The sequence below is a fragment of the Erigeron canadensis genome, chromosome 2 (assembly GCF_010389155.1).
Source record: "Erigeron canadensis isolate Cc75 chromosome 2, C_canadensis_v1, whole genome shotgun sequence".
NCBI classification, from domain to species: domain Eukaryota; kingdom Viridiplantae; phylum Streptophyta; class Magnoliopsida; order Asterales; family Asteraceae; genus Erigeron; species Erigeron canadensis.
Window position 1 is genome coordinate 6,366,107 of NC_057762.1, and position 26,655 is coordinate 6,392,761.

The window sequence follows — 26,655 nt, forward strand, 5'->3', positions numbered from 1 at the left end:
GTAACATTCATACTTGGAATCAAAATCTATAGAGATAGAAATAAACGGTTGATCGGATTAAGTCAAAGTGCGTATATAAATAAGATCTTGAAGAGATTCAAGATGGAAAATTCTAAGCGCGGGAATTTTGCCTATGCAAGAAGGACTTAATTTATCTAGCAAGAGGTGCTTCTACACCTGAAAAAGTGGAGCGTGTGCAAAGAGTTCCTTATGCTTCGGCTGTGGGATCTATCATGTGTGCGGAAAGATGCACTAGACCTGAAGTTGTGTTTCGCTCAAAATATTGTTAGCCGATATCAGCAAAATCCCAGAGTGGATCAGTGAACTGTTGTGAAAAGTATTCTTAAGTACATGCGGGGTACTAAAGAATTATTCTTGGTGTATGGTTGAAATCCTGATCAAAATTCAAATGGTAATAGAATTTGTGATGTTGGATTTCATGACTGATGAAGATGAATCAAGAATATCAGTCGGGATACGTCTTTATTTTAAATGAAGACACGGTGGAATGCTATGAGCTAATAGCAAACCACAGTTGCTATGTATGTATCAGAGTCTGAGTATATTGTTATCTCAGAGAAGACGACATGAAGGCTGTCTGGATTAGAAAGTTTATTTTTGGATTTTAACATGATAATCCTCAAATAACACACCTATGGAACTATACTGTGATAATTCAGGAGCAATTATCATTGCCAATGAACCTGAGGTTCAGAAAGGTTCCAGACATTACCTGAGAAGATATCACTACGTTCGTGAGCAAAGCGAATTGAGTGAAATCAAATTACTCAAAGTTCACACTGATTATAACTTAGCAGATCCTTTTACAAAAGCATTGTTAAAAGGAAAGGTCAATAAGTATGCCGTGGGCATAGGTTATTGCTAAGTTATATCATGTAAATCTGTGATTGGTATTTGGATAATGGGATGCTAAACAATTGTTATTTTCAATAAATGAATTTTTATACGCGGTATAAGTGGTTTCATTTTTATAATAATTGTGTCCTATATTTGCATGTTTAAATCCATGAATATTACTTGAATATTCTAAATGTCTATTGTCGATTAATTATATGGGAATATAATTAAAGTAAGACAATTGTGAGAGATTGGTGAAAATATTTAAGGGAATATTTTGAAGATGGTGGATCGTACCAAACTCACATGATATTCAAAAGGTGAATATTGGACTTACCCCACAGAACGAATTATCATTTTATGGATCGGCGTCGTTAAATGAAATTCGTGAAATGGTTACTTTATTTATCTTTTGACTTGAGATACAAGTGAGTTATGCATGTGTGGATTGCATTTCTTGATATAATTCCTGACTATCCTGAACAAGGCAGTAATAAAGGGCTATTTTCAGAAATGTTGAGAAACGACAAGGTCAGACACTTGTAGTCAATACAGGATTTGTTCCTTCAATTTGCAACTGAAGTATGATACCATTTGGCGCCCTCATTAATTAATTAAAGATGTTTGTGTGGCCACACCCAAATGAACTCAAGAAGTTGTCTTGACTAATTTGGCAATCTTAATTAATTGTAGAAATGAGAAACATAATCGTTAAATTATGAAATGACATTGATCCATATTCATAATTAACAAGGGTATTTGAACAAAGGGATATTAAAGACTAAATCATTTCAACTTGGCGATTTAAGAATCTATTCTTAAATATTTCCGGGAGCATTAGAGTGTTGCTAGACGTCAACCAATGTTATTGCCTTTATAATAACATGCTCAAGTGGGAGTTGTTGGAGTGTGATCATTTTATTATAAATCGCATGTCCGGAAATAATTTAAGCCTACGGGGTCACACGAAATGACACGGTAACTCTATATTATTAATTAGTATATTAAAGTAATATATTAATTAATTAAATCACGAAATGATTAATTTAAATATATTAAGGGGTTAATTATATTTAATTAATTAAATGAAGGATCAAATAAGGAAATTGGTGATGGATCCTAAGGGGCCGGTTTTGATAAGGCTTTGTAAGCCTTAATCTAGCTTGTTCACCAAGTAAATTAAACTCTATAAATAGAGAGCTTAATTAATAGGTTTTATCATTCCTTCACATAAGAAAAACTCTCCTCCTCTCCCCTTTTTCTTTCGTTCGAACCGAACCAAGAACCATCTAAGGTTTCTTGGTTTTGTGCTATTCAAAATCCATGTGGAACTTCAATAATTAATAGTTAGCATTAATTGTTCATTGGTTTGTTTTGTCGACAACCATCTAAGTTTCGGTTCATGGGTTTTTCGGCTATAAGGATTTAAACAAGGGTTTTTTGGTTTATGATCGGAGTACTAGCATACAGTATAGGGGTGTCTAGTGTGCGATCGTAGATGGGTTTTACTTTAAACCCTACAATAATAATAATCTTATTATTAATAATTATATTGGAAGCTTTGCACTAAGGTACACGTTTCGATTCTCTCTTTGTTAATTAATAGTATTGCATATACGTTTCTTTTCCGCTGCGTACTCGTGAATTTTTATATGTTTATGTGCTCATATTCTAACAGGAACAAACATGCACCACTCAAAGTTAATGTAATGGACTGGAGATTGGAACTGAATCTTATCCCCACAGCTGATCAACTGATGCGTAGGAACATCCCATTGACATACCCTTTATGTGTCTTGTGCAATTCTCAAAACGAATCAGCACCTCATATTTTTCTCTATTGCCCTTTTGCGGATCTTTTATGGGGTTTCATCTATTCCTGGTGTAATTTCCCGCTTCCAAAACCCGGTAACATGAGAGACCTACTGGAAGCACATACATCCACTTACGTTCCCAAGGGTAAAAGAAAATACCTCCAACTTGTTATTCTCTCCTAGTGTTGGGTACTTTGGAAGGCTCGAAACGATTGTATCTTCTCCAACAAACCTCCATCATTGCGGTTTGCTATCAAAGAAATAAAAGGAATGAGTTTCTCATGGCTTAAAAAACGCTCGACTTCTCAATGCATTAACTGGTCCCAATTGAACAGATTTTCTTTCTGATTGTTTTTTGCCTCATTCCCTGTAATGTTTTATTCTTTCTCCTTCTATCCCGATATTGTATGTAACTACTAGCCTCTTGCTAGTCTTTCATACAATGAATAAAGTTTTAATGTTCTAAAATTTTTTTGAGACAAAACAATCTTTACTTATTTAACAAGGTTAAAAATAGACATAAAGTAAATTTTCTTTTAACGACCTACATATGTATAATTGATATAAAGATTAAAAATGAGATTATGTCATTTATTTGGATTTGTATGCATACCAAATTATAATTGCGTCTCTTTAAAAATAATACCTTTAAACTGCAAATTAGGCCAAACTCGACCAATTTTTCAATTGTTTGGCCGACTCAACAGGCTCTGCAAAACGACTAGTTTAGTTAGAAAATTACATAAAACGTTAGGTTTCAACTTTCGATAAAAAGTAACATTTTTAATTTTAGCAACCATGCTAAAATAGCTTAAAGAAATATACATAACTAGCTGATAATTAAAGATATAATTATTTCTATTTGATTAAAAGTTTTCTTTGAAAACGTCGATTTTTGAATTGAAGGCTTACTCATACGATAATTAGTTGTTTTAACTAATAGTTCCATAGCATTTTTTTTAAGGTATGGATCATTTGCTCGCAAACAGGGATCTAGCTTACGTTGTCTTAACTGAGTCCGCGCTAAAGAGCCCCATCATCCTCAATACCTAGTAGGAGGGGAAACCCCCAACTAAACCGCCCGAAAGCACGACATTTAATTAAGATAAAACATTGCTTCCTCTACAGGACTCAAACTTGTTTCACTAGATGACATTATTTATAAAATACCTTGAAATGTCATTCGTAATCGAGACTTATAACATGAAAAGATAGTTTCATTACAGCTAACATTGAAAAGGCGGAATCCAATCATCCTTTATAAAACCATGATAGCTCACCATTTAGTATGAGGATTTGTCACTGGATTAAGAATTTAAGACTTACACTCTATATTTTATCCTTGACACTTTGTTTATGCAGAACTATAATATACGAGTAATACTTTTTTGAACAAATGACTCGTGATACATCAAATCTTAAATAATCGATTAATCATAAAACCTAATTTTTGTACTTTTGGAAGTCCCACTTTACTTTGTAAAAAACCAATCATACAAACACAACATATACATAGATTTTCGCCTTACCCTTTGTTCTTTCTCATCATCTTCAAGTCACATGGACTCATGACACACTCAATCCTAGATTCTCTCTCTTTCTCTCACTTGTACTACAAATCTTACATATCATCATAAGACCTCTTTTCTTTTTTTATTAAAATTTAATTTTTATTACAATTTATTTGATCATGGAAAAAGAACTTCAACTAAAACATCAAGTTGATATTGTTGATTCACCGGCAACAACTTCTTCCGGTCACCTTCACCGGAAACCACCATCTTCATCTCCACAAAAATCACCGGAAGATTCTCCGGTATCATCCCTGTCATCTCTCTCATCTTTTAGCCATGGCTTCACACCTGATAATGATGAACTTAAACCCGACCCGGAACCAGAACCCGAACCCGAACCAGAACCCGAACTACACGGATCTCCGCCGTTAAACCCATTACCTGATTTGACCGGAGCTAGGTTTCCGTCGCCGTTACCATCTCCGGCACCGGCACCGGTGCCCATGGTAAACCGGTATGTTAGAGATGAAACTGTGCCCATGAAGAAAATGGACTATGGCCCACTAGAGGGTTCTGTTGTACGGACGCCGGAGGAAGTTAGGGCCGGCCGGCGGCGGTTGAGGTCACCGGAGAAAGAAGGGTTGATGAAAAAGATGGCGTTGGGTTTTCGGGTGTTTGAGTTTATATTTTGTTTGGTTTCGTTGTCGGTTTTGGCTACTGATAAGCGTCAAGGATGGGCTCTTGATTCGTATTATCGATATAAGGAGTTTCGGTTAGTTTGCGTTTTTTTGTGGTGATTTTGAATTTTTGATTGAATGTATATGATTCTTATATATATGTATGTATTGTAGGTATTCTTTGGCAGTGAATGCGATTGGATTCGGATACTCTGTGTTACAAGGATGTGATTTAGTGTATCAATTGGCTACTGGGACTCAGTTTAATAAGCGGCATTATCTTCGGTATTACTTTGATTTTGCTATGGATCAGGTAAGTTTTTGTGAATTTAGATAGTTGTTTGATTCGAATTTCCTTGTTGAGTAGAATTTGTTTAGGTTTAGGGATGTGTTGAGTGTCTGGGAAGGTTGTGAAATGAAACTGGATAATTAGGGTTGGATAATCGGCTATGATGAAATTTGGTGCTAAAGATATAGTGTATTGCTGTGTGGTTAGTTTTGATTAAGTGATTTGTAAAGTAAGAGTATATGTTGATAGTATGAAGAAGTGTTGTAAAGTCTGATTCCAAGGTTGAGTTATCACCGAATACTTACTACAAGTTTCCAAGACGAGGCCATTTAAGTTATATTCTAGTAATTGCTACATGGTCTACAATTTGGTCAAAACTTAGTCAACTCGGACAAAAATTGATTGGTTAGAGCAATTGTGTTAATGTTTCCAAAGATGATACTAGGAGTAGGATCCTATGCACAATTATATAGTGTAACAAGCATGTCATGTTTATCATTTAGAAATTTATATCTAAAAATTCCAATGTTCTCTCAGCCTAGGCTGATCACTCACTCCAAGGTCCGGGACCAGTCGACTCTCAGTTAGCGAGTTTTACCACCTTGACTGTATCAAGCTAATGTTTAGAATTGGTTAATTCACCACTATGTTCTTTAAAGTGCATCTCCAACCTTAAAATTGATTAGCATTCCCAAAAATGTATCATTTTGATGGTAAGTTGTGTTCCACAGCTCTTAAAAAAAAATTGCGTTCCACATGTATCAGCTGGTTGCAACGGGCCATGATAAACCGACCAATTTTTAAGCAGAGCAGGCCATTTTATCATGTGTCACACCATTCATATGCTAAAATCAATTTAATCTTTGTAGCAAGGCAAACCACAAGGTGGCAAAACCTATATACTGGCATTCCTGGTTCTTCGATTTAACAGTTCTATCATTTTGGGTTAACTTTAGATTATTTATTCATAGTGGTTAAGTTTCTTAAGAATAATTACTTGATTGTCACATGTCATCTAATATGTTGAGTCGACATACATATGACATCACTAGTGTATGATTTTACTTATTTCAGACTGATTTTTTTGTGTGGAAAAGATAGACTTTTATAGTTTTATGACCATAATTTGTTCAGACTGATAAGTGCAGTCTTAATTTTAAGTTGTGGATATATAGGCGTGGTTATGTTTCACTATTATGATAACAAGTTATTACAAGTAAACCAGTGTTATCAGAATGTTAAATCATAAAACCACAATGACAAAAGTATGGGTCTTGCACCTGCATTTTGGGTTTGGACAATAAGCTCTATCATATGTTTTCTCTTAATTCAAACATTTTGAAGTTGTGAGCTTTCTTAAGAGATGACGCCAGGACTCTGGAGACTTCGCAGTGATTGTCGTGCCCCTTCTGCATTTGTATTTAATAAATTTGTTCAGAATTTATGGTATGACGTCATTGCTTGAAGTTTTTAACAATTTCCTCTTTCTTTAAAACAAAATGGTGATCAACTATCAAATTTTGCCACCATTGATGTATTTTCCGACACTATCAAAGTTTCATAAATTCGGGAATCAACCTAGAGGTTGTGGGTTCTAGTCGCATGGTGAACAAATTATAAATGTGGTATAAAAACAATAATTGTATGTCTAAAAACACATGTAGATTCTATAAACTACTTTTTGAGATATTTCACAACTCTTACTGAATATTGGTAAACTTCAGGTGCTGACTTATCTTCTGATATCGTCCGGATCGTCGGCAGCCACCAGAGTGGATGATTGGAAATCAAACTGGGGTGCAGACAAGTTCCCAGAGCTGGCCACTACATCAGTTGGTCTGGGTTTTGTGGCTTTTGTTGCCTTCGCCTTCAGCTCCCTCATCTCCGGTTATTTGCTATATGGTTCCACATCTCCTTGATCCATGATCAATTATTACTTCTAAATTTTGTGACATGATGATTATAGAAACTGTAAAGTCATTTTAGGCGAACAGTATACTCTTGTTTCTTGTATATATATTTCTACTATAACAAATAAGCTTAATTGCTTATGAGCGTACCTTTCACGAGTTGAGCTCAAGTTCTTTACGGTGGTTGTTAACTGAACCTTTTATTGAAGTTAAGGCGGCCCCAAACTCTTGAAAAATGGTGAAATACTTTCGATTTTGATTGGATTGGGAGTTGTGGTCGATTTCAACTGATCATTATACTAGACTCTAGTCTTCAATTTTTCATAGACGTCGTAGTTGTTCAGATGATCAAAGATCTATATTACACAAACTCTTGTTTATACTGTCTTGTCTAAGAACAGTGGTAACATGTTCCCCGTATTTCTTTAAGAAGCAGCAGTAAGTAGTCTTTCAGTTTTTGACCTGTACTTTCAACTTCAGCACTTACTCTGTAGAATTGCTGATGTTCATTGGATCTAAGCATAAAGTTTGATGTAGCGATATAGACCCGTTCTCTCTAAAATGGGTCCATATATGTCCTATTTTAACTTTAATGGGTCAAACAAGTAAAATGAAAGTTGTAAACTGGTTCCAGAAACTTGTAAGCCATAGCTTACACCACCGAAATGGTATATAAAAGTTGTTGCTGGCTGCAAAAGGATTTGTCGTTTTTAGATCATAAATTTACATTCTTTTGTATGGACAACCTGCACCATTGTTACAAGGTCTCCATGAGGGGAGGCGGGGAGCCAAAGATAACCAATAGTCCCGAACAGGCATTAAATAATATATGTACAAAGAGTCGACGACAACCAGAAACTTGCACCGACCAAAAAACGTTCTAGCATAAAGTAGCCAACAGTCGTACTTATTGGATTCAACACCCAAGTAGACCAGGAGACTCAAACTTTCTTCTATTCGTCTGGGACCAAGATTATTTAGCTTATTGTATTGGTTTGCAACGTACAACCGAATTGAACGCAATGATTACTAGTCTACTTAAAACAAGATTCGAAATATTACGTATTTGCTATATAACTTCAAAGTATAATTCTAAATTCTAACCATTCGTTAATGTTTAAAATAGGATCACATGATGTGAAATGACTTTTTACTTCTATTCGTTTCTTTTGAACCAGTATCCATTAGGGTTATTATTATTATTATTATTATTATTATTATTATTATTATTATTATTATTTTAAGTTAACCGACAAACTGTTACATTAAGAAAAGGGTAATGATCAATCCTCCTAAATTATTAGCCTACAAATCCTCCTAATTAATAGGATTGTGACATGTGGAAAATCAAAGGCTGAGATTTGGAAAGAGAATTAGTAAATTCTATGTGTTAACAAGTGGATATATTAAGAGAATTTTTAGGAAGATTGGTTATGAGGATTTATCATTTTTTCTTTTGAGAAAAATGACATTACACATTCTACATGAAATAGACATCAACCCTACCATGAAAAAGGAAGAATCTCTACAAGAATAATAGCATGAAAGACTAGCATGAATACATTCTCTCATTTTTTATGGCTCTAATACCATTCTAAAAGCATATTTTGGATTTCAATAACTCATACATGAATAGCTCTGATATCATAAGCAGCATGGTTAGATAAGTGATAAACACCTTTGCCTTTGGAGACAGAAGTCATGGGTCCGATCCTCATCCCATGCAAAAGTTAGAGGGTCTTTTCTACCATTTAGGTAGAAACTGGAAGCAGCCTCTCTACTTAGGTAGAGGTAAGGTCTGCCTACATCTTAACCTCTCCCATACACCATCGAGATATTGGGGCTCAAAACTCGCGAAAGACGGCACTGAGCAGTTACTTACTTTCTATCATAAAACCTCGATCAGGTTACATCTAAATAACCATAGTCTAGTCAAAAGATAGTTAATTATTAAAAATGGCTCTAAATATTATATAATTGATTACGTGATTATGGCAAGACACCACTTTCAACATGCTAACATACGATCAAAACAGGGTTAGACAACAACCATGAAACTAGTTTATCCCTGATTGCTCTCTGGTTTGACGACAACCATGACTTGAGAAATTATTGGCTAATTTAAAGAAAATCTAAGGATCTATTATATTGAAACCATAAAAACATGATATGAATTAAATAACTTTTAGGGTTTCCAACCAATATATTGCGACTTTTTCATGGTCATATCATGTACTGTTATTTATCATTATTCGTTTTTTCCCCCCACATTTTTCTCCTTTTTCAACTAATATACTGAAGCTAAAGTCTTTAGCTAACATATAAAATGACATATCATCGATAACAAAACATAATCACAATGTTTGAAAGCTCGCAACGATAAGCTGATGTGGTTTTGCCTTTTAATAAATATATAAATAAAACAAACTTATCAATGGCTAATACATTTTAATTAAGCCGTTGAAGGTTCAACACAATACATAAAAATATCAACCATTTCAACACGACAACTGAAGCACCGTAAAGTAGGGCAGCAATTTCCTAGTTGTTATAGTTACAAAGTACAAGATACAAGACTTGAAAATTGGGAATCCAAAGACTAGTCTTCCATATTTTTATTTCTACAAAATTTCGTTATTTTTGATGGTAGGGTCCATGTGAATTTTATATAAGATAATTTAATTTATTATAATTATGTTTTATAAGTTTTAATTATAAAACTAACATTATAAAATTAAATACAAATAACAAATAATCTTATATTATCTTAATTTTAATTTTAATATATACTAAAACGCAACTGACTTAAATTCATTTGCCTAATCAAAGCTCTCATTTTTCTCTAATTATATTAAATTAGCACATGTCATAATATAATTTACATTTTTTTTTTGTTTTTCATCATCAATTTACAATTTTAAACATTTTCCTTAAAAATAATAATTTTAATGAAATAAAATGCATAAAATATAAAACTCATCTTTATCTCAAATATCTAACTAATTAAGTAATTAAAAAAAATATCTTTTTAATAAATAAAAAGCCAAATTTGATTACAATTAGTCTTCATCCAACTATAATTATAACGTATTCAAGTTATTTTATATATAACTTATCCGATTATCAATGAGTATATATATATAACATATATTTAACTGATAACAACGATATAATTCAAAACTAGTATGAAAAACAAAGTACTACAACAAAAACTATAAGAACTTTTTTTAATTGTATTATTAAGAAAACAGTTTCAACAACAAGCATTGACATGATATTAATAGGCAAACAAGTTTTCATCAATGTTCCAGTATTATATTCGGTTACTTTGATTTCATTACATTATTTATATTTTAAATTACTTATTTCATAATTTTAATTACCTTCTTTAGATTTAAATTCACTGGTTTGTTTTTTTACAATTTTTTCTAATCACATATGTCAAAATTTATCCTTAATATGTCATAAAAATATGTGTATCTGACACGGATCTATATCTAGTTATTAAATATAGCCAACGAATTATTTGGTCGGATAAAAAATCAATCTTTTATTTTTTAAAAATATTTTAATCTACACTATCCCATAAAATTAATGTAGTAAATTACAATAACAATTTTTAACTTTTTAAAATATTTTCATAAATTCTATACAACAATTATTTTAAAGTAAATTATTTCCAATTTCTAATTTCCAACACCAACCATCATCAGTACCATCACATCGTCGCTCTCACGTGCACGGTCTTATGCAATATACAGTACATAAATAAATAAATAAAAACTCTTGTGGCCCGCGAGGTAGACCACAAGATCGCGATTACCCGCAAAACAAGTGGTGTCGTCGGATTAGTCAGCTCACGAAACAATTTAGTGCATAAAAATATGGGGGTAACAAGTATGTTGTTTCCATGATTTTGTGAAGGCATGGAGAGTTTGTGAGGGGAAACATATTTCTTCCTTAAAAATATGCAATCAGGAACAATTTCTTTGAGTTAATCCTTAAACTAAATTTCTTTTACTCATTAATAATATCGGGCCAATCAGAAATTCAGAATACTATTAGTGACCTTTTATCTTGTACACTAACCCGATCGATTTCTCCAAGAAGTCACGCCATTGTTGGTCAGACATTCAGTTAAGGTATTCATATTGATTCTTATTTCTCCCTATGACCTATCTGTATATATGATGTATGTATGTCATAGTTTCTTGATCGTGATCATGTAGTAAAACTGTAATTTATATTAAATGCTCTACTTCAATGATATATTCTCTTTCGTAAGGCAAGTTAACGAAATAAATTGACTTCTGTTGGAATAGACATGATTCGATTCAAGTGATAATGTTTGAACCTGTAACAACATTAACCATGATTGTTATTAATTTCGGGTTCCCAAAACAAGATGATTTTAATATAATGGGATGAAGTAGAGTTATGCCAAAATCAGAGAGGAAGACAAACGCAAATTTATTGAGGGTATTAGGGTGTGATTATTTGATTAACCTTTTATTTAGGGGTTAAATTAAATGACTCTATTTATTATGAAAGTATCTACACATTCAATCCCTCTGGTGTTTAATGTGTGCACTGTTAGTCCTCTTAGTTTCAAACACCTAATGGGAAACCCTATAGTATGTCTTTATACACACATTAAATATTTACTAGAAATAGGGATTTATGTTACTGTCAAGAATTGCACTATCGACTCTTCGTACTTGAGTTTAAAAGGAGCTTGTTAAGCATAGTCATCACTACAGATTTGACTCCCACCAAAAGCACCTTTTCCAAGAAAGAAGGGATTACCTCTCTGACAAATTTCTTACGGAGTATCCACTACTAGAAAACTGGGCTTCACCGACGGTCAAATCCGTCGTTAATCCGTCGGTAACGACAATTTCCGACGGATTACCGACGAAAAAAATCCGTAGGTAAAAACCACGTCGGTAATATTTTCCAACAGATTTAGCGACCGATCTCAAATTTTACCTACAGAATCATCCGTCGGTAATCCGACGCTGCAAGTATTTTCCAAAGTGAAATAATTTGTTAATCAAGCAAGTTAGCGACGGATAATTTTTGAAAAACAAAAAAAAAAATTAGAAATAATCTTAGTTAATTATTAAGATTAAGATAAACATTCATTAATCTCTCTTAATTCTTCTTTACCAATAACCATTACAAACGAACATCACAACAAAATATATAATTGAAATCAAAATTATAAAATAACCATTACAAACAAACATTGCAACAAAATTCCCAATTCAAATCAAAATATGAATCTCATTCTAAATTTATACACCTACATACAAAATTATAAACTCTTTGCCTTTTCTTATGTTTTTTTCCATCAATAGCCCAAGATTTGTTCTTTGTTCTTTCTGATCTGAAACAATAACATTAAACCAAATAATATTACAAACCCAAGTAAAATATCACAAAATATAAAAATAAAAATAGAACTTGAAATTAATTGCTTGTTTTTAATTTAGACAAACATTACCTATATACAATCTTTTTATATTTCATTTACAAAGATGAAAGCTTTTTAGTCCAACAATCTGATAAACGAAAAAACATAAGAACTTTTCAAGTGGATATGGAAAAAAACTTAATAACAATATACATCATCAAAGATCGGTTGTGTTACCTCTTTTAGTGTGGATCGAACAACATAACCTCATATCTTCGGCCATGATTTACGATACTGTTTAGATCTACACAAAACAAATAAAGATGGGTGTTTAGATCTATAAAAAACGAACAAAAATTTATAGATATAACTAAAAAGGAACTTAAACATCGATGTGTTGGCTCGATTTGGATTGTTTTGGTGGTGGTTTTGTTGTTTACATACTTTGAAGAATAGTGAAGAGGTAGTCGAGGTTTTAATAATGGTTTCATTAATGTTTTATTAAGATAAGAATTTTGTTGGTGGGTTTTATTAGGTTACAAAGGATGAAAAAGATTAGTGTAGAAAAAGTGATGGTGAGAATGAAGATAACTGGATAAGTTTTCATGAATCTTGAAAGTAAGAATATGTGGACTAGAGTTGCCTAAAATACATGAGGGAAGTTTTAGTGGGAAATGAAATGAAAATGAAAAATTAAGAGGCAGGGGTGAAAATTCAAAGTGAATTTCTAGAATGTCACTTTCATTTCCAAATAACCACAAGATAGTCTTACAACATAATTTTTTTTTTATGATTTTGTAATAATAAAACTACAAAAGATTAAAAGCTTATGATTTTGTGATAACAAAACTACAAAATTTGAAAGGCAGACACGTTGTTTTTATTTTTTATTTTTACAAGATTATACTTTTTTTTTTACAAGTGTTTGTGTTATTTATCTCCTAAACTTAAAACACATGTATAAATATCTTGAAAATTGTATTATTATATCGTACGTATATATTTTAATATGTAAATTAGCTTTCAGACCCGTGTCAAATACACGGATTTACTTTGTTATAAAGATTAGATTATTATCAAAGTAAATATATATGCAAGCTAAAAAGACTTATTAAATCAAAAGTAAAATGCACAGCTTTTACAATATTATTAATGTTAGAATTAATATATGAAACAAAAAAATACTTATACGTTAAAATGTAAAAGTATATTTTAAAAAAAAATTGAGATATTTAAATGTAATTATTGAATGTTAAATCATATCAAGGTTTCATGCTTAAAAAAAAAAATAGCTTTGGGATTTTAAAGTATATTTTTCACAAGAAAAGGTAATGGTTTTTACTTGTCATAAACGTTAGAACAATTTACATTATTCACATTTATAGTAGACTCATGTCAAATACACAAGTTTTACAACATTATCAATATAAGAATTAATATTAATATATAGAATAAAAAAATACTTATAGGTTTGCAAAAATATACTTATAAAACATTTGAGATATTTTAATGTAAAAAATGAATACAAAATCATATCAAGGTTGGATGATGTAGTAGGCTTTCTTTTATATAAACCTTTTCAAATGTCGTGGGTTTTCAATGATTTCGCGTATTTTGATTGTATTTGTAAGGTTCAATTTATATTTATAGGGTTCAATTGAATAGATGAATATATATTACTGTATGAAATCGTATATGTGAGATATAATACATATATTGAATATATTCAATTGATATTATCGTTAGTTTTGTTTTATATTTTATTATATTATTTATATTTTTAATACTTTATTGTCGATAAGTCTTATAATAAAAATAATATAAATAAAAAAATATATATAAATTCTAATTCGTATTAATCCAAGTGTTGAAACATCTCTAACTTTTAGGTATATTTTGTTATTAGATGAATATTATGCAATAAAGTATTAATTATTTTTAAATTGAGTTAAAGTGTAAATTGGTGACAAAAAAAAAAGCTTAATTAATTATTTTTAAATTGGGTTAAGTGTAAATTGATGATGAAAACTAAAAAGTGTAGAAATTTATTTTTAGAGGGAGGACCAGTTTGTGTTAAGCACATAGTTCTTATCTTATTTAAGCATTTGGTGCCCTCTCTGCCAGCCTGCTTAGTGGCAGAGCATAAATTGGGTTAAAGTATAAATTTGTGATAGATTACTAAAAAGTGTATATAATTATGTCTTTTAGTGTAAATTGGTGATAAAAAAGAAAATAGTGTAAATTTAATATAAACATGTGTTGATTTAATTAATTTTGATAAATTGAAGGTTGTGATTGGTCGATTGAGGTTAGCTCAGTTGCCTTTTAGTTTCAAATCTAAAAACTTGTGTTTTTCAACCTAAATTACATAAAAAAAAAACATTAGAAATTGTTTAACTTTTATAATATGTTAATAAAGTTATAGTTTGGTGTTGCTATTGTATTATAATTCAAATGTTACTTTGGCCAGCAAACAAACAACAAAAAAAGCAGATATGAAAAGTGGTTGTTTTATGTTATATACTATGATCATTGATGAAACGTATCATAAAAAGGATGCTAAAATGGTTACGATAGTCAAGGATGAATATTTTCAAGTTAAGAATAATTATAGAATGTGTGACGACGAAAAACAGGAGTTTTGTGAGTATAAACAAGCTATAATTAGTATTTGTATGTTTTTCTAATATGTAGGAAGTATATAAGCTAGAAAGTTAAGTACCAAAGCGAAAACTAAAAATAAAAAAATTAACCGTCGGTAATCCGTCGTTATCACCGACGGATAACCTACGGACATTTTTAAATAATTAATTTATTTTAAAATCCGTCGGTGATCTGTCGGTAAACATAGAATTGTAATTAATAATAAAAATTGTCAAATAAAGTATTAAAACCAAATTAATTAATTTATCAAATCCGTCGGTAATCCGTCGGTAAATATAAAAGTTTATTTAAAAATGAAATTTATTAAATAAAGTATTAAATCTAAATTAATTAATATATTGATTCGTCGGTAATCCGTCGGTAAACATAGAACTTTGTTTAAAAATAAAAAATTTCAAATAATATTTAGAAATCTGCTAATCCGCCGGTGAAGTTTGTATTTTTTCGACGAATTACCTACGGAGTTTTCTTTGTCGGTAATCTGTCGCTAATCCGTCGATAACCTAACTGAAATTTCATTAACTACGTTGCGACGTTATATCTGTCGGTAAATCGTCGGTAATTGCAACGGAATTTTGCCCGTCGGTAATTCCGTCGGTAAAGCCCAGTTTTCTAGTAGTGATCATATTAGGAAGGATAGATGATGAATGATGGTCACACTAACATGGTTTCAACAACATCTGGTACTCAGTAATGATATGTGGCATAAAAGCAGAAGTCAAATGTTTAAATCCCACTTCGTGTCCTTTTAATCATAGTGTTAAATTAAGTGATTTACCTTTCCTCATGTTGGTAGTAAAACCGGTTGGTGGGAGCCGATAACGGGTCATTTCCGTTTTTGTTTTGAACTTGAGTTAGAGCTACATATATTGCAGACCTTATGTCATATCTGGTTATATTATTTTAAGAACTGTATCTTAAAAAAACAAACTTGTGTAAGCGTGTGATGCAATTCGTAAAAACATTCTTTAGAAAATGAAGATGCATTTATTCATACTCAAATTATATAGCATACAAAGTAATTAGAATCTTAACCAAAGTGCTGTCCTAAGTATTATGCATAATCTCTTTATTATCATCTAAAGATACATGGATATATATCCATGTTTATTCCATTTATATCTAACTAGTTTATAAATTAGTCAGCCCAATTGAGCCATATATATTCATTCAAGACACATCTTTACTATCTAAGCACCAGCAGTAGTAATCAGTCCTTGAGATTGCCAACAGTTCATGAGGACTCATCTTCTCAAGCTCACCCTGCCGCCATGAAGAAAAGTTACCCTTGTTTTGGGAATCTGTAGCAAGAGGATATTCCTCCACTCTATGAGCTTGAGATCTCATTCTTCTGTAAAGTCTCATTGTTGCAACACAGTCATCGTATGGATCTTGTATCCCGTTTTGAATATCATAGCTGCAAGAGAAGATATCCATCATGAACATTTGGACATACTTTTGAGTACACCAATAATGTAAGTAACATAGATGTTGAAGCCTGTTAAAGACTATTAGTACCCGAGATATGATTTTGTTAGGTACTTGAGTGAGTTGCTAAGCTTGCTAGTCTTCATTAAGGGTGGATATTGTGCGGTATCCCTTTAAAGAAATATGAAGAGCATAATAAGTTCGCAATCATGTAGTGAGTATATGTTTAATTACATGAATAGATGATATAGTACTTGCCTTATCTTTATGAGAGGATAATCTAGTTCGAGGGATCTCATGTCATGATCCAGACCATGGCCTATGAGAATCCTTGCTTTCCCACCTCTTGGGCGGATCTTCCAAATTGGTTCCCCATTGCATAAGAAATCTTGAATTTTCTTTTGAACATGTTTCACTGGCATTGCATCCCTGAGGTATTCTGGTCGTATGCCTGTGCTCTCATACCTGAGAATTGTATCATACTTTAGTGATATGAAGAGGAGATGCTTGAAGAAACTTGATTTTAATGTAAATATATATATGGGCATGTTTGGTAACGGGCTTTTTGAGGGGCTTTTAGTAGCTTAAGGCCCATAAAAACAAGCCCCTATAAAAAATTAGCCTTAGAATGGTATTGTGAAAAAGGAAAACTGCAGCCTTAAGCTACTTCTAAAAACCCTTAAAGGTCTTTAAAATAAAAGCTTCTCAAAATAGGCTGGAAAAATAGCCCACAGACCCTAGTCACAACCCAACTCGGAGTTTATATTGCCAAACATAGCCATGTCCAACATAGTGTTATAATACTGAAAACGAGTCAAACTTTTGTCATTATATATTCAAGCTTAAACTTGACTTGATTTTCTTTGATTCGAGACCCATTTATCTGGATTTTTTGGACCCTATGTACCATGTAGGTACCTTATGTAATTATGATGACAAATTAACAAGTCAAGCTTATATGTAATGTTTTGCAGTCCTAGTTGATTAAGTATGTGCCCCCAAACTATAAGAAGAGCGTTGGAAAAAAAAAAGAAATTACCTGTAGTTTGTGACAGGAAGTAGTGGCCTGATATAAGTATGAAATAGAATGTTCTCGTATTCATCGATAATGCAAATCCGTGCACATTGATCTAAAGAACCATCACTACCACCACCAACCATTTTGCAGGCAAGAGCGACTGCTCTTGTATATCCACTATCAATTCTCAGATCGTCTTGGATGCCTAAGTTAGCAAATCGATGTAGTACGCCCTAAACAATAAATAAATCATAGACAGGATATCCATTAGAATACTTAAAACAATATACAGAAAATTTAAGGTTTGAGGATTTATGATCTTACGTTACTTCCACGTGATAATTGGCATCTATCACGGTGAACCCTTAGAGCATTTGGGCTGCTAAGGATGTGTAAACAAAAGGTGCATCCGCGGTCTCTAAACACCCTTTCACATTCAGCTTTTGGCAATGGTCCTGTATATGGAATCAGAGCGTGGTTAGTGTATATGTGTATTGATCCACATAACGTATTTAAAACATATACAGTATAATATAGTACCTATGAGATGATCACGAAGAGACTCAAATGACCGACAATGTTTTCCACAAATTCCACACATCGGTTCATGAACTGAATGATATGAAATTCTCATGTGTTCCACCAAATGCTCCTTTTTGTTAAACTGCCTATAGCATGCTGCACACTTGTTCCTAACCAAGAAACCACATGTTTTAGTTAAGCATAATAATAAATTTAAGAACTCGTGTGTTTAGTTTGTTTTTTTATAATGATCTATTTTTATTCTTATTGTTACTACCTTTGATTCTCAGAAGGATCCATTGTCCTATCAATTCTGATATTACTAAATCACAATTTCTATGTGTATTTTGGAGGAGAAGCTGAGTGGTCTTGAGGAAGAAATGCTAGAATTTCTTGGGTATTTATAGCATTTCCGAACCACGAAAAGACTAGTACATCGAAAATGATTGATTCTTGAGACCCAATTTACTCTAGTAACCATGCATACTTCAGTATCCATCTCCGAATCTTCATCGCATATGCCTGCTATGTGAAAACAAAAAACTTTCATTGCAAAATCTGTTCAGCACTAGGCTTTACAGAATATTTTTCATCTTTTTAATGCTTCTGTATATTGCAATAATATTCCAAGCTCATGTGTCTGTGTATGGCAACTTTCCCATGGTGGTGTGTACACCACCAGATTTTGGCAATACACCACCAAACGTGCTTTACAATGTTGTACAATATAACACTATAAAACACATTTGGTGGTGTACTAAAAAGTTGGTAGTGTGCAAATCGCTTCTCCGGTTGATAAGACCCGAGACATAAATATATCTAAAAATAAGAGCAGTTATAACAAAATGCGTCTTCTTAAAACAGCATAGGTGTATACAGATTATGCAACAAAATACCTACTTAATTATATACTATATTATAAGTTTAACTATTTAAGACCCTAAGTAACACAAGTCTAACAACAGCTTATGGGCTTCCTTTCTTCCCTATGCTAAAGCTCCCTGGTGCAGGCCTATTATGCTTCCAGCTTAACACACATGGAACTATTAAACCAGGCCACTCTAGTAATTAGGGGACGGCCGTTTGGTCGCCTATGATATTAGGACCAATAGGTAAAATAAATAAAATGGGTCGTGTATACCCATACCCAATTTTTTTTTTTTTTTTTTACTATTTCTCATATTTTTTAGACACTCCTATTTTCCTCTTCTTTCAATTAACCACATGTTTTTCTTGTCATCTGTTTAGTTTTCATTGATGTCTTAGCTCTAGCTTTGTTGAAATTTTTTTTATATTCTGGTTTCAGTTTTACCTTGATCAAGATTAGTTTCCTTAGTACATCAGATTGGATATATTCTGATTAATTATTGGTTTCTCTTTAAGTAGATGAATGTGCTTACATTTGTCAAAGAATAAAGAGACGGATACCACTCGGGATATTTGATTGGTCAGTTGATGCATGTCATCTTATGTTGCTTCATTCGGTCTTTCTGTATCATTCATCTAGGCTATTAACATGTCAACTTTTTCATTGTCACATTTGGTATATGATGACACTATTATGTAATGTATCTCAAATATCTCTTTTTGAGAAGAACTGATATGCACCTCATAAAATTGAAGTACGGAGATAGACTGATGCTCACATTTATAAAGTATAACGACAAATTTATCATGTTCTTTGAATGATATAAAAGAGTTACAATAGATGTGTTATTTTAATACTATAGTTTTCCTATCTTATCTTTCACTTTAAATTTTCTTATTATTTCATGGACAGACTTCCTTCTGCTACTAAACTTAGGATTTAATTCACAAGTTATAACAAAACTTGGCTAATAGGGGTGTTTGCAATATATAGTTTTCGTGAAAAGTCGATTAAAACCTCACTTATATGTGTTATTCTGCCAAACATCAGGACCTAATCATAATAACCTCATATATATGCAGATAATTAACCTCAACGGGATTAACCAGCAGTTGGGTTAATGATATAAGTGGGAGGTTGTTAACATGTCGAAGATACTTAGTTTTACAAGTGTATTATTATTAGGTTTGGCAAAATGACACGTTAAAAAGTTATAGGCCATGGCGGCAAGGAATCACTAAAAATGAAGCCCGGTCAATTCATATATTCTTATTTTATTTGTTTCTCAGCTTGATAATCGCCAGAGCTAACCAAAAAGGCTCCATAATATGCAGGATGCAAAAACTTTATTATTAAGAATCTCATGCGTCAGTTTTGAAATTATGAATTTGGTTTGAGCATTTATAAAACCATTCTTAAAGGCTAAGTGAAAAGGCTAACTAAAGAGGCTATGGGGGACCAAAGGGGTGGGTGAAAGGGTTAATGAGTTAGGACTTAGAAGGACATGGTGAAAGGTAGGTGATACTTGGCTAGGTGAAGACTATCACCTAATTCACTTCCTATTTCTTTTTGTAACTTTTCTATATTTTATTTTTTATTTTGAGTGTTTGGCTATATAGTGCGTTATCAAATTGAGTAATGTGGGGTCCAAATGGCAGGTGAACGATTAAGGAAAAAAAGAGAGTGAATGAGGCGAGAAGGTGATGCTGATGTGGCAGAAAAAGTGTCTGTGAAAGAAGTGAATGGTTACGAATGGTCCTATGGATAACCAATTCATTATCGTCCTCCTACCAAGCAGTCTCACAGCCAACATGAGGAAGGTAAGTCACCCAACTCTGTGATTAAATGGACGTGAGGTGGGATTTCAATCACTAACCTCAACTTTTATGCTGCATGTCCCTACCAATAGATTACCATCGTAGGACAGGTTTGACAGTCTATTGAGAACCTCAGGTCTAGAATTCTTTGTGTAGTAACTATCATGGGTGCATACAGGGGAGCCTTGAATATAAATGAGGACTTTTCGAAAGAAAGATATATGGAGATTCTGGGTTGAATGGGCTGGAACTTTTGACCACACTGGGCCCAAAGGAGATTCTAGCTTTTAAGTTATACCCATGTAAACAAGATTCTGAAAAAGGTACAGCATATTTTTTTCTTTGTATGGATACTATTGTCATTGGGTCCAGTTCATTATCTTTTTATCTGTTTCACCTTTTTACCTGTAAGAACGTCAATTAGACCAAAATTTAATTGGTCTCAGATATGAAGTGAACAAATGGAATCTAGGTATTGCAAGGCCGAAAGAAGGCCATACCGGCGGCTTAGTATCATATGCGGATAGAAACATTTAGCGGTAAATGTTTGAGTAGATGTTAATAGGAAGAGTGAAGCTGCTATCAAACTATAGAGTGATAATCTAATGAATTAAACAATCTAAGGTTGTATGCATTTGAATACACTTTTTATGTTTTTTGACCAGCAAGAATTATGATATAAGTCGAATATTTAGATGACAAGGTTCGACTTGATCTTTAGTTAATCCGAAGGATTGTATCTAGGGCTCATGGTAGTTTATTTTTATTGATGACTCATATTATGTGTGCATGTATAGATGTTACAGGTTTGATCCATATACTTACAAACGGGTCTATTTGAATTGCGTGTTTCATCAATATAGTGTCAATTAGTTGGGTTAAACTATATATGTTTATTTATAAGAGAAAAAAATGAATGAGTTAATATAATCCAAAGTGTATACGAGCGTTATATACTGATTAATTAGGTGGCATGAGTCTATAGAGTTCAAAACCCAAGCGTTGCATATGCTTGATGATTTAAGTGAGTTCCACCACATTAAAGCATATGACCTTTAAGTTATGGGTCAAGTATTCTCTCAAATTATCTCTAACATGAGATGTTAGGGTAATATTGACCCTTAGAGAAAAATCATGGACTAAGATTTAAAGATGATATTTGAATCGTAACCCTTGATCTTCATTGAATAGTTAAGATTTCTCCAACTTGAGTCAAATTGGAGAAATAAGCTGAGCGAATCTCATTTCTTTTCGAGATATGAAGAATAAAAAAGCTTATCCCATGTGTCATTTCAATTTCAAAAGAATCGATATATATATATATATATATATATATAATTAAAATAGGGGTTGGGGGTACACTTGGCACCCCTAATACTCCTCCTTTAGCCTAATCCTCCATTCTTATTAATCCTCTAATTTTTTTAATATTAATCTAAATTAATTTACACTTTTTGGTTTTTCATCACCAATTTACACTTTAACCCAATTTAAAAATAATTAACTGACACTTTTTGATTTTACATCTCCAATTTACACTTTAACCCAATTTAAAAATAATTAATTATACTTTTTGGTTTTCCATCACCAATTTACACTTAAAAATAATTAATTTACACTTTTTGGTTTTCTATCACCAATTTACAATTTCACCCAATTTAAAAATAATTAATTTACACTTTTTGATTTTATTGGTAATCTATAATATAACTCACGTACGACAACAAAAAAGAAGAAGCTACGATCAACTACAAAAGGGTTTTTCTTTTTATATACTTTGCACATAATTAATCATTATTATTATTTTTTAACATTGAATTCTTATGTTATTGTTATTATTTCTTTTAATTTAGTTTGAGGTTTGTTATGGCTTTTTCTTCAACAAAAAAAAATATGACCACATTAATTTATCTTGAATATCTTAAGCCAACACATGTTAACCATCATTTACGACTCCGTGTGGTGCATGTATGGATTGTTTCGGAGTGGAACAACCCGAATAATATCAAAACGTTCGAGATGATCTTTGTTGATGAATTGGTATGTATTTTTCAAATTATATAGTTTACACTTTTAGAATATAAGAAACTGTAAATTTTTTATTTAACTAAAGTTGAAAAAAAAGGGTAAACTGGAATTAATATTTATATGGAGTTAATTTTAGTATGTTCCTTCTTTAGCTTTTGTATTAATTAAGTTGTGATATATGACTTAACTAATCTAAATATTATATATTAAATTTTGTATTTGTAACCTATATTAACTCTTAGGATTTACGATCATATTTTTCTATAAACTTTTAGATATAAAGTCTAAATGTGCTATGAGTATGTTTCTGATTACTTTAATATATTGACTTTGATTATTTTGATATCGTTTTGAAAGTAGTTCATTAATGGTGTATACTTAAGATTTACGATTATATCTTTCTATAAGCTTTTAGATAAAAAGTCGAATTTTGCTATGAGTAAGATTATGATTATTTTAATATATCGACGATTATTTTGAATCTGTTTTGAAACTAGCTCATTAATGGTGTAATTTTTTAGCCGCTATTATTCTATCAGGGGAAAATGCTACATATTGAGATGATGGTGAATGTTTTAGTATGATTATTTAGCATGGTGGAACAATTCATCATTTTAGTTTTTGTATAACAGATATACTTCAGATCTTATGAAAAACATGATATCAATTTTAAATAATACCTTTAAATAAAACCGTTTGATCCACGTTATGTTTAACACAACAGGTGTTGGCTTTGCAAGGTTTTTGACTCGACTTTTTTTTTGTCTACAATTTGTTTCCCTATCTTTCTTGCATTAGCCGATAAAATCATTTGATTGACGTTTGGAATGTCCTTGGTTGGGTTCCTTTTTATCTTGAATAATTTTTTTGGATTTGTATGCAAAGATGTTTATTCGATTCTTATGGTTAATTTGTTTGTGGTTTATTTTTTAAAATTGGATTAAATATATAGAAACACACTAACAGAACTTACCAGTTTTTTCCATTTTCTTTTTTTGCTATTTGCAGGGCACTATCATACATGGCTCGGCCAATGGTGAATGTACGGAAAATTTTCAGAGTATTTTGACCGATGGAGTGGCTATTCAGCTAGCAATTTCCAAGTTGATTTCGGTATATCTATTTAATATATTTGAATTCCAATTTTTTAGCTTTAATTAATATATTTTGAGACTAGCCGTCTATTGGACGGGCCTGAACACTAGTGTGTATATATATATATGTATATATAACTACACAGTCGCTCGCAATGCGACAACAGTGATTTGGTGGTGGTGGCGGCGACAACGCGATGGTGGTATTAGCGACAGGCGAGGATGGAAATGATGGTGGCGTTGTCGAGTGGTGTAGATTGATGTCTATGTAATTGATGTAAAGGTGCTTGTAAAGATTTTCTTAAAAGATATAGTTTAAGGGAAACTTAAATAATTACTTATAACTCTTTCCAAAAGTGAGATTTATTAAGGGTCGGGTCATTTCAAATTAACTTGTTTTGTATATCTTTTTAAAAATAGAAAGGGATTAGAATTTTTATAAAGGAGTTAAGTAAAGACTAGTTACTTTGACAATAAATATAATACACTAAGGGGTTGTTTGGTATTGCGTTTACAAAACAAAATCTAATTTTTCAAAATAGATTATGTGTTTTCAAAACTGCGTTTTGAAAAAGCATGCTGGTACATGCTTCTCCAAAACTGCGTTTTCATAGCCAATAATCACTTTTTCATAAAAACGTTTTTTTTATATTATTTGCGTTTTATAAACGTAATAATGAGATAATCATTTTATAACGCAATCTCAAAGACTCTCTAAAACATGCACATAATATAAGATCACATAAATAAAAGTCTAAATATATAACAATTATCAATATCATTTTATAAAGCCTGAAAAAAATGTGTCATCTTACAATATTATGTAATGGGAAGTGATGTTCGTATCATGTTTATTGATATATGTATCACATATATGCTATACTGGCTTGTATAGAGTGTTATTAAAATAGTACAGTATGATAAATAAATCGTTCTGATATTAAGATCATTTTCCTATAGATTTACAAAAATAACATAAAAAATGGGAAAGAAAAAAAAATGAAAGATAAATGACAAAGGTTCTTCTCACCACTAAAATTTCATCATCGGGGACCATGTACACAATGTATGCGACTTACCAACAAGATGACAAGGACAATGACAAAGACCACATCATAATGCATTTAAAGAAGCAAAATCACAATAAGATATTTCCATGTGCAGCATATTTGACGAATTTCCTAGCGCATTAATAGCGCATAGAACATTCTTCAAATATTGAGATAAAATTTCGTGCAACATCAACATCATGATATCCAGCCAGTCTAAATGAGCAAAAAAAAAAGAATACAAGTAACTTAAAACTAGTTATTATACTCCGCGGTTTGCTGCAGATCTTGATATGTTAATAACCTTGCATCTGGAGATAGATGTTAAAGGTTTGATCTTTATGCCTTATAAGACCGGATGTCATAGTCTATTGTAGATATAACTCTCTGTACCTTAGGTATGGGTAAGACTGCGACTTAAATGACAAAAGTTAAAGAAGATGAAAGTTTGTGCCTGAAGTAAGGATTTGAAAACTTATGCGGTAAGACTAAAAAATCAAAAAAAAAAGTTACTGTATTTATGAGCAAAATTTTAAGAAAGATGAAAGGTTTTGTGATAGACGGTAAAATTAAAAAACTTATGTGGTAGAAATAAAAAGTTTATTGTGCGCCTGGACATGTTAACACCCTTGCATTTGGAGGCAGTGGTTAAAAGTTTGATCATGATGCCTTACAAGACCGGATGTCTTAGTTTATTAAAGATATAAACCTCTCTACCTTAAATAGGGATAAGTCTGTAAGTTAAAAACCAAAAATTAAAGAAAATGAAAGTTTATGGTTGAATTAAAAATTTGAAAAGTTATGTGGTAATATTAAAAAGTCAAAAAATTTACTATATTTAAAGGTAAAAGTTTTAAAAGATGAAAGTTTTGTGGCAAAATTTAAATTTTAAAAGTTATGTCATAAAATTAAAAAGTCAAAAAAGTCATTATAGTTAAGCACACTTGAAGATTGTGGCCAAGATCAAAAGATTAATAATTATGTGGTTAAACCTATGCTGTTAATAACGGTGGTATGTCGGTTATCGGTCCTTCCCTAAAAATACCGGTCATAATAACGGTCAAAATAACGGTTTCGATATTAGCGATGGTATTTACCGATATTTAGTTTTTAAATATCGGTTTTAGCGGTGTTAATACAGGTTTTTTCTTTTTACTCTTTTTTTTGGGCCCAAAACTAATAGATATTTAATAGTCCAATCCTAAATAAATAAAAGTCCAATTTTCCAGCTCTAATATTAACATAAAACGAAGAAAAAGGTCCGACTATTATTTTCCAATCAAAGAAGAGTTTCTCCTCTATGTCTTCACTTCTCAAGTAATCCATCAGTTTCTTTGTATACACTTCTCTATCTGGTTTCAAATACTTTTTAGCTTGACTTTTAATATTAGTATTAAGTGTTAAGTGATAATTATATTGGAAATTATATATATTGCATAATATTATAATCACCGTTATAACACCGTTATATCACCGCTATAATCGGTTTATCAAATATCGGTCCTCGACCGTTATAACCGATATTTAAGTATTAACAACATAGGGTTAAACTTAAAAGAAGCCAAAGTTTACTATAGCTAAGGCTTCATTAATTGTTATATATATATAGTGAAAAGTTATTTTGAGAACCCTTTTTTTTGCGAGAACCTTTGATAACTTTTCAAATCAAGGCCAACCGATGATTATTCT

General features: G+C 31.8%; 2 protein-coding genes and 1 long non-coding RNA gene across 3 annotated transcripts; 1 reads left to right on the plus strand and 2 right to left on the minus strand.

Annotated features, from left to right (window-relative positions):
- The first annotated feature begins 4,204 nt into the window (after window positions 1–4,204).
- Window positions 4,205–7,218, plus strand: LOC122587239 (CASP-like protein 4A1). The gene is made up of 3 exons (XM_043759348.1): window positions 4,205–4,958; window positions 5,038–5,176; window positions 6,877–7,218. Exons 1-3 carry the CDS (start codon window positions 4,363–4,365, stop codon window positions 7,069–7,071), a joined length of 930 nt encoding a protein of 309 aa, XP_043615283.1. The 5' UTR covers window positions 4,205–4,362; the 3' UTR covers window positions 7,072–7,218.
- Window positions 7,219–12,184: 4,966 nt separating this feature from the next.
- LOC122589613 lies at window positions 12,185–13,094 on the minus strand. The gene is made up of 3 exons (XR_006322292.1): window positions 12,716–13,094; window positions 12,569–12,626; window positions 12,185–12,451 (listed from the first exon to the last, which is right to left on the minus strand). It is a non-coding gene; the product is annotated as an uncharacterized LOC122589613 (long non-coding RNA).
- A 3,095-nt stretch (window positions 13,095–16,189) lies between these two features.
- LOC122587604 (RNA exonuclease 4-like) lies at window positions 16,190–18,410 on the minus strand. The gene is made up of 7 exons (XM_043759779.1): window positions 18,388–18,410; window positions 18,129–18,280; window positions 17,913–18,043; window positions 17,610–17,821; window positions 16,829–17,035; window positions 16,661–16,741; window positions 16,190–16,559 (listed from the first exon to the last, which is right to left on the minus strand). Exons 1-7 carry the CDS (start codon window positions 18,408–18,410, stop codon window positions 16,313–16,315), a joined length of 1,053 nt encoding a protein of 350 aa, XP_043615714.1. The 3' UTR covers window positions 16,190–16,312.
- Window positions 18,411–26,655: the final 8,245 nt, after the last annotated feature.

Coding starts and splice junctions, on each gene's coding strand:
- LOC122587604 (XM_043759779.1), bottom strand. CDS start 18,410: ATGGATCCTTCTGAGAATCAAAG. Junction 17,036..17,609: donor CTTCCTGTCACAAACTACAG/GTAATTTCTTTT, acceptor TACAATTCTCAG/GTATGAGAGCACAGGCATAC. Junction 16,742..16,828: donor TATCCTCTCATAAAGATAAG/GCAAGTACTATA, acceptor ATTTCTTTAAAG/GGATACCGCACAATATCCAC.
- LOC122587239 (XM_043759348.1), top strand. CDS start 4,363: ATGGAAAAAGAACTTCAACTAAAACATCAAGTTGATATTGTTGATTCA. Junction 4,959..5,037: donor TATCGATATAAGGAGTTTCG/GTTAGTTTGCGT, acceptor TATGTATTGTAG/GTATTCTTTGGCAGTGAATG. Junction 5,177..6,876: donor TTGATTTTGCTATGGATCAG/GTAAGTTTTTGT, acceptor GGTAAACTTCAG/GTGCTGACTTATCTTCTGAT.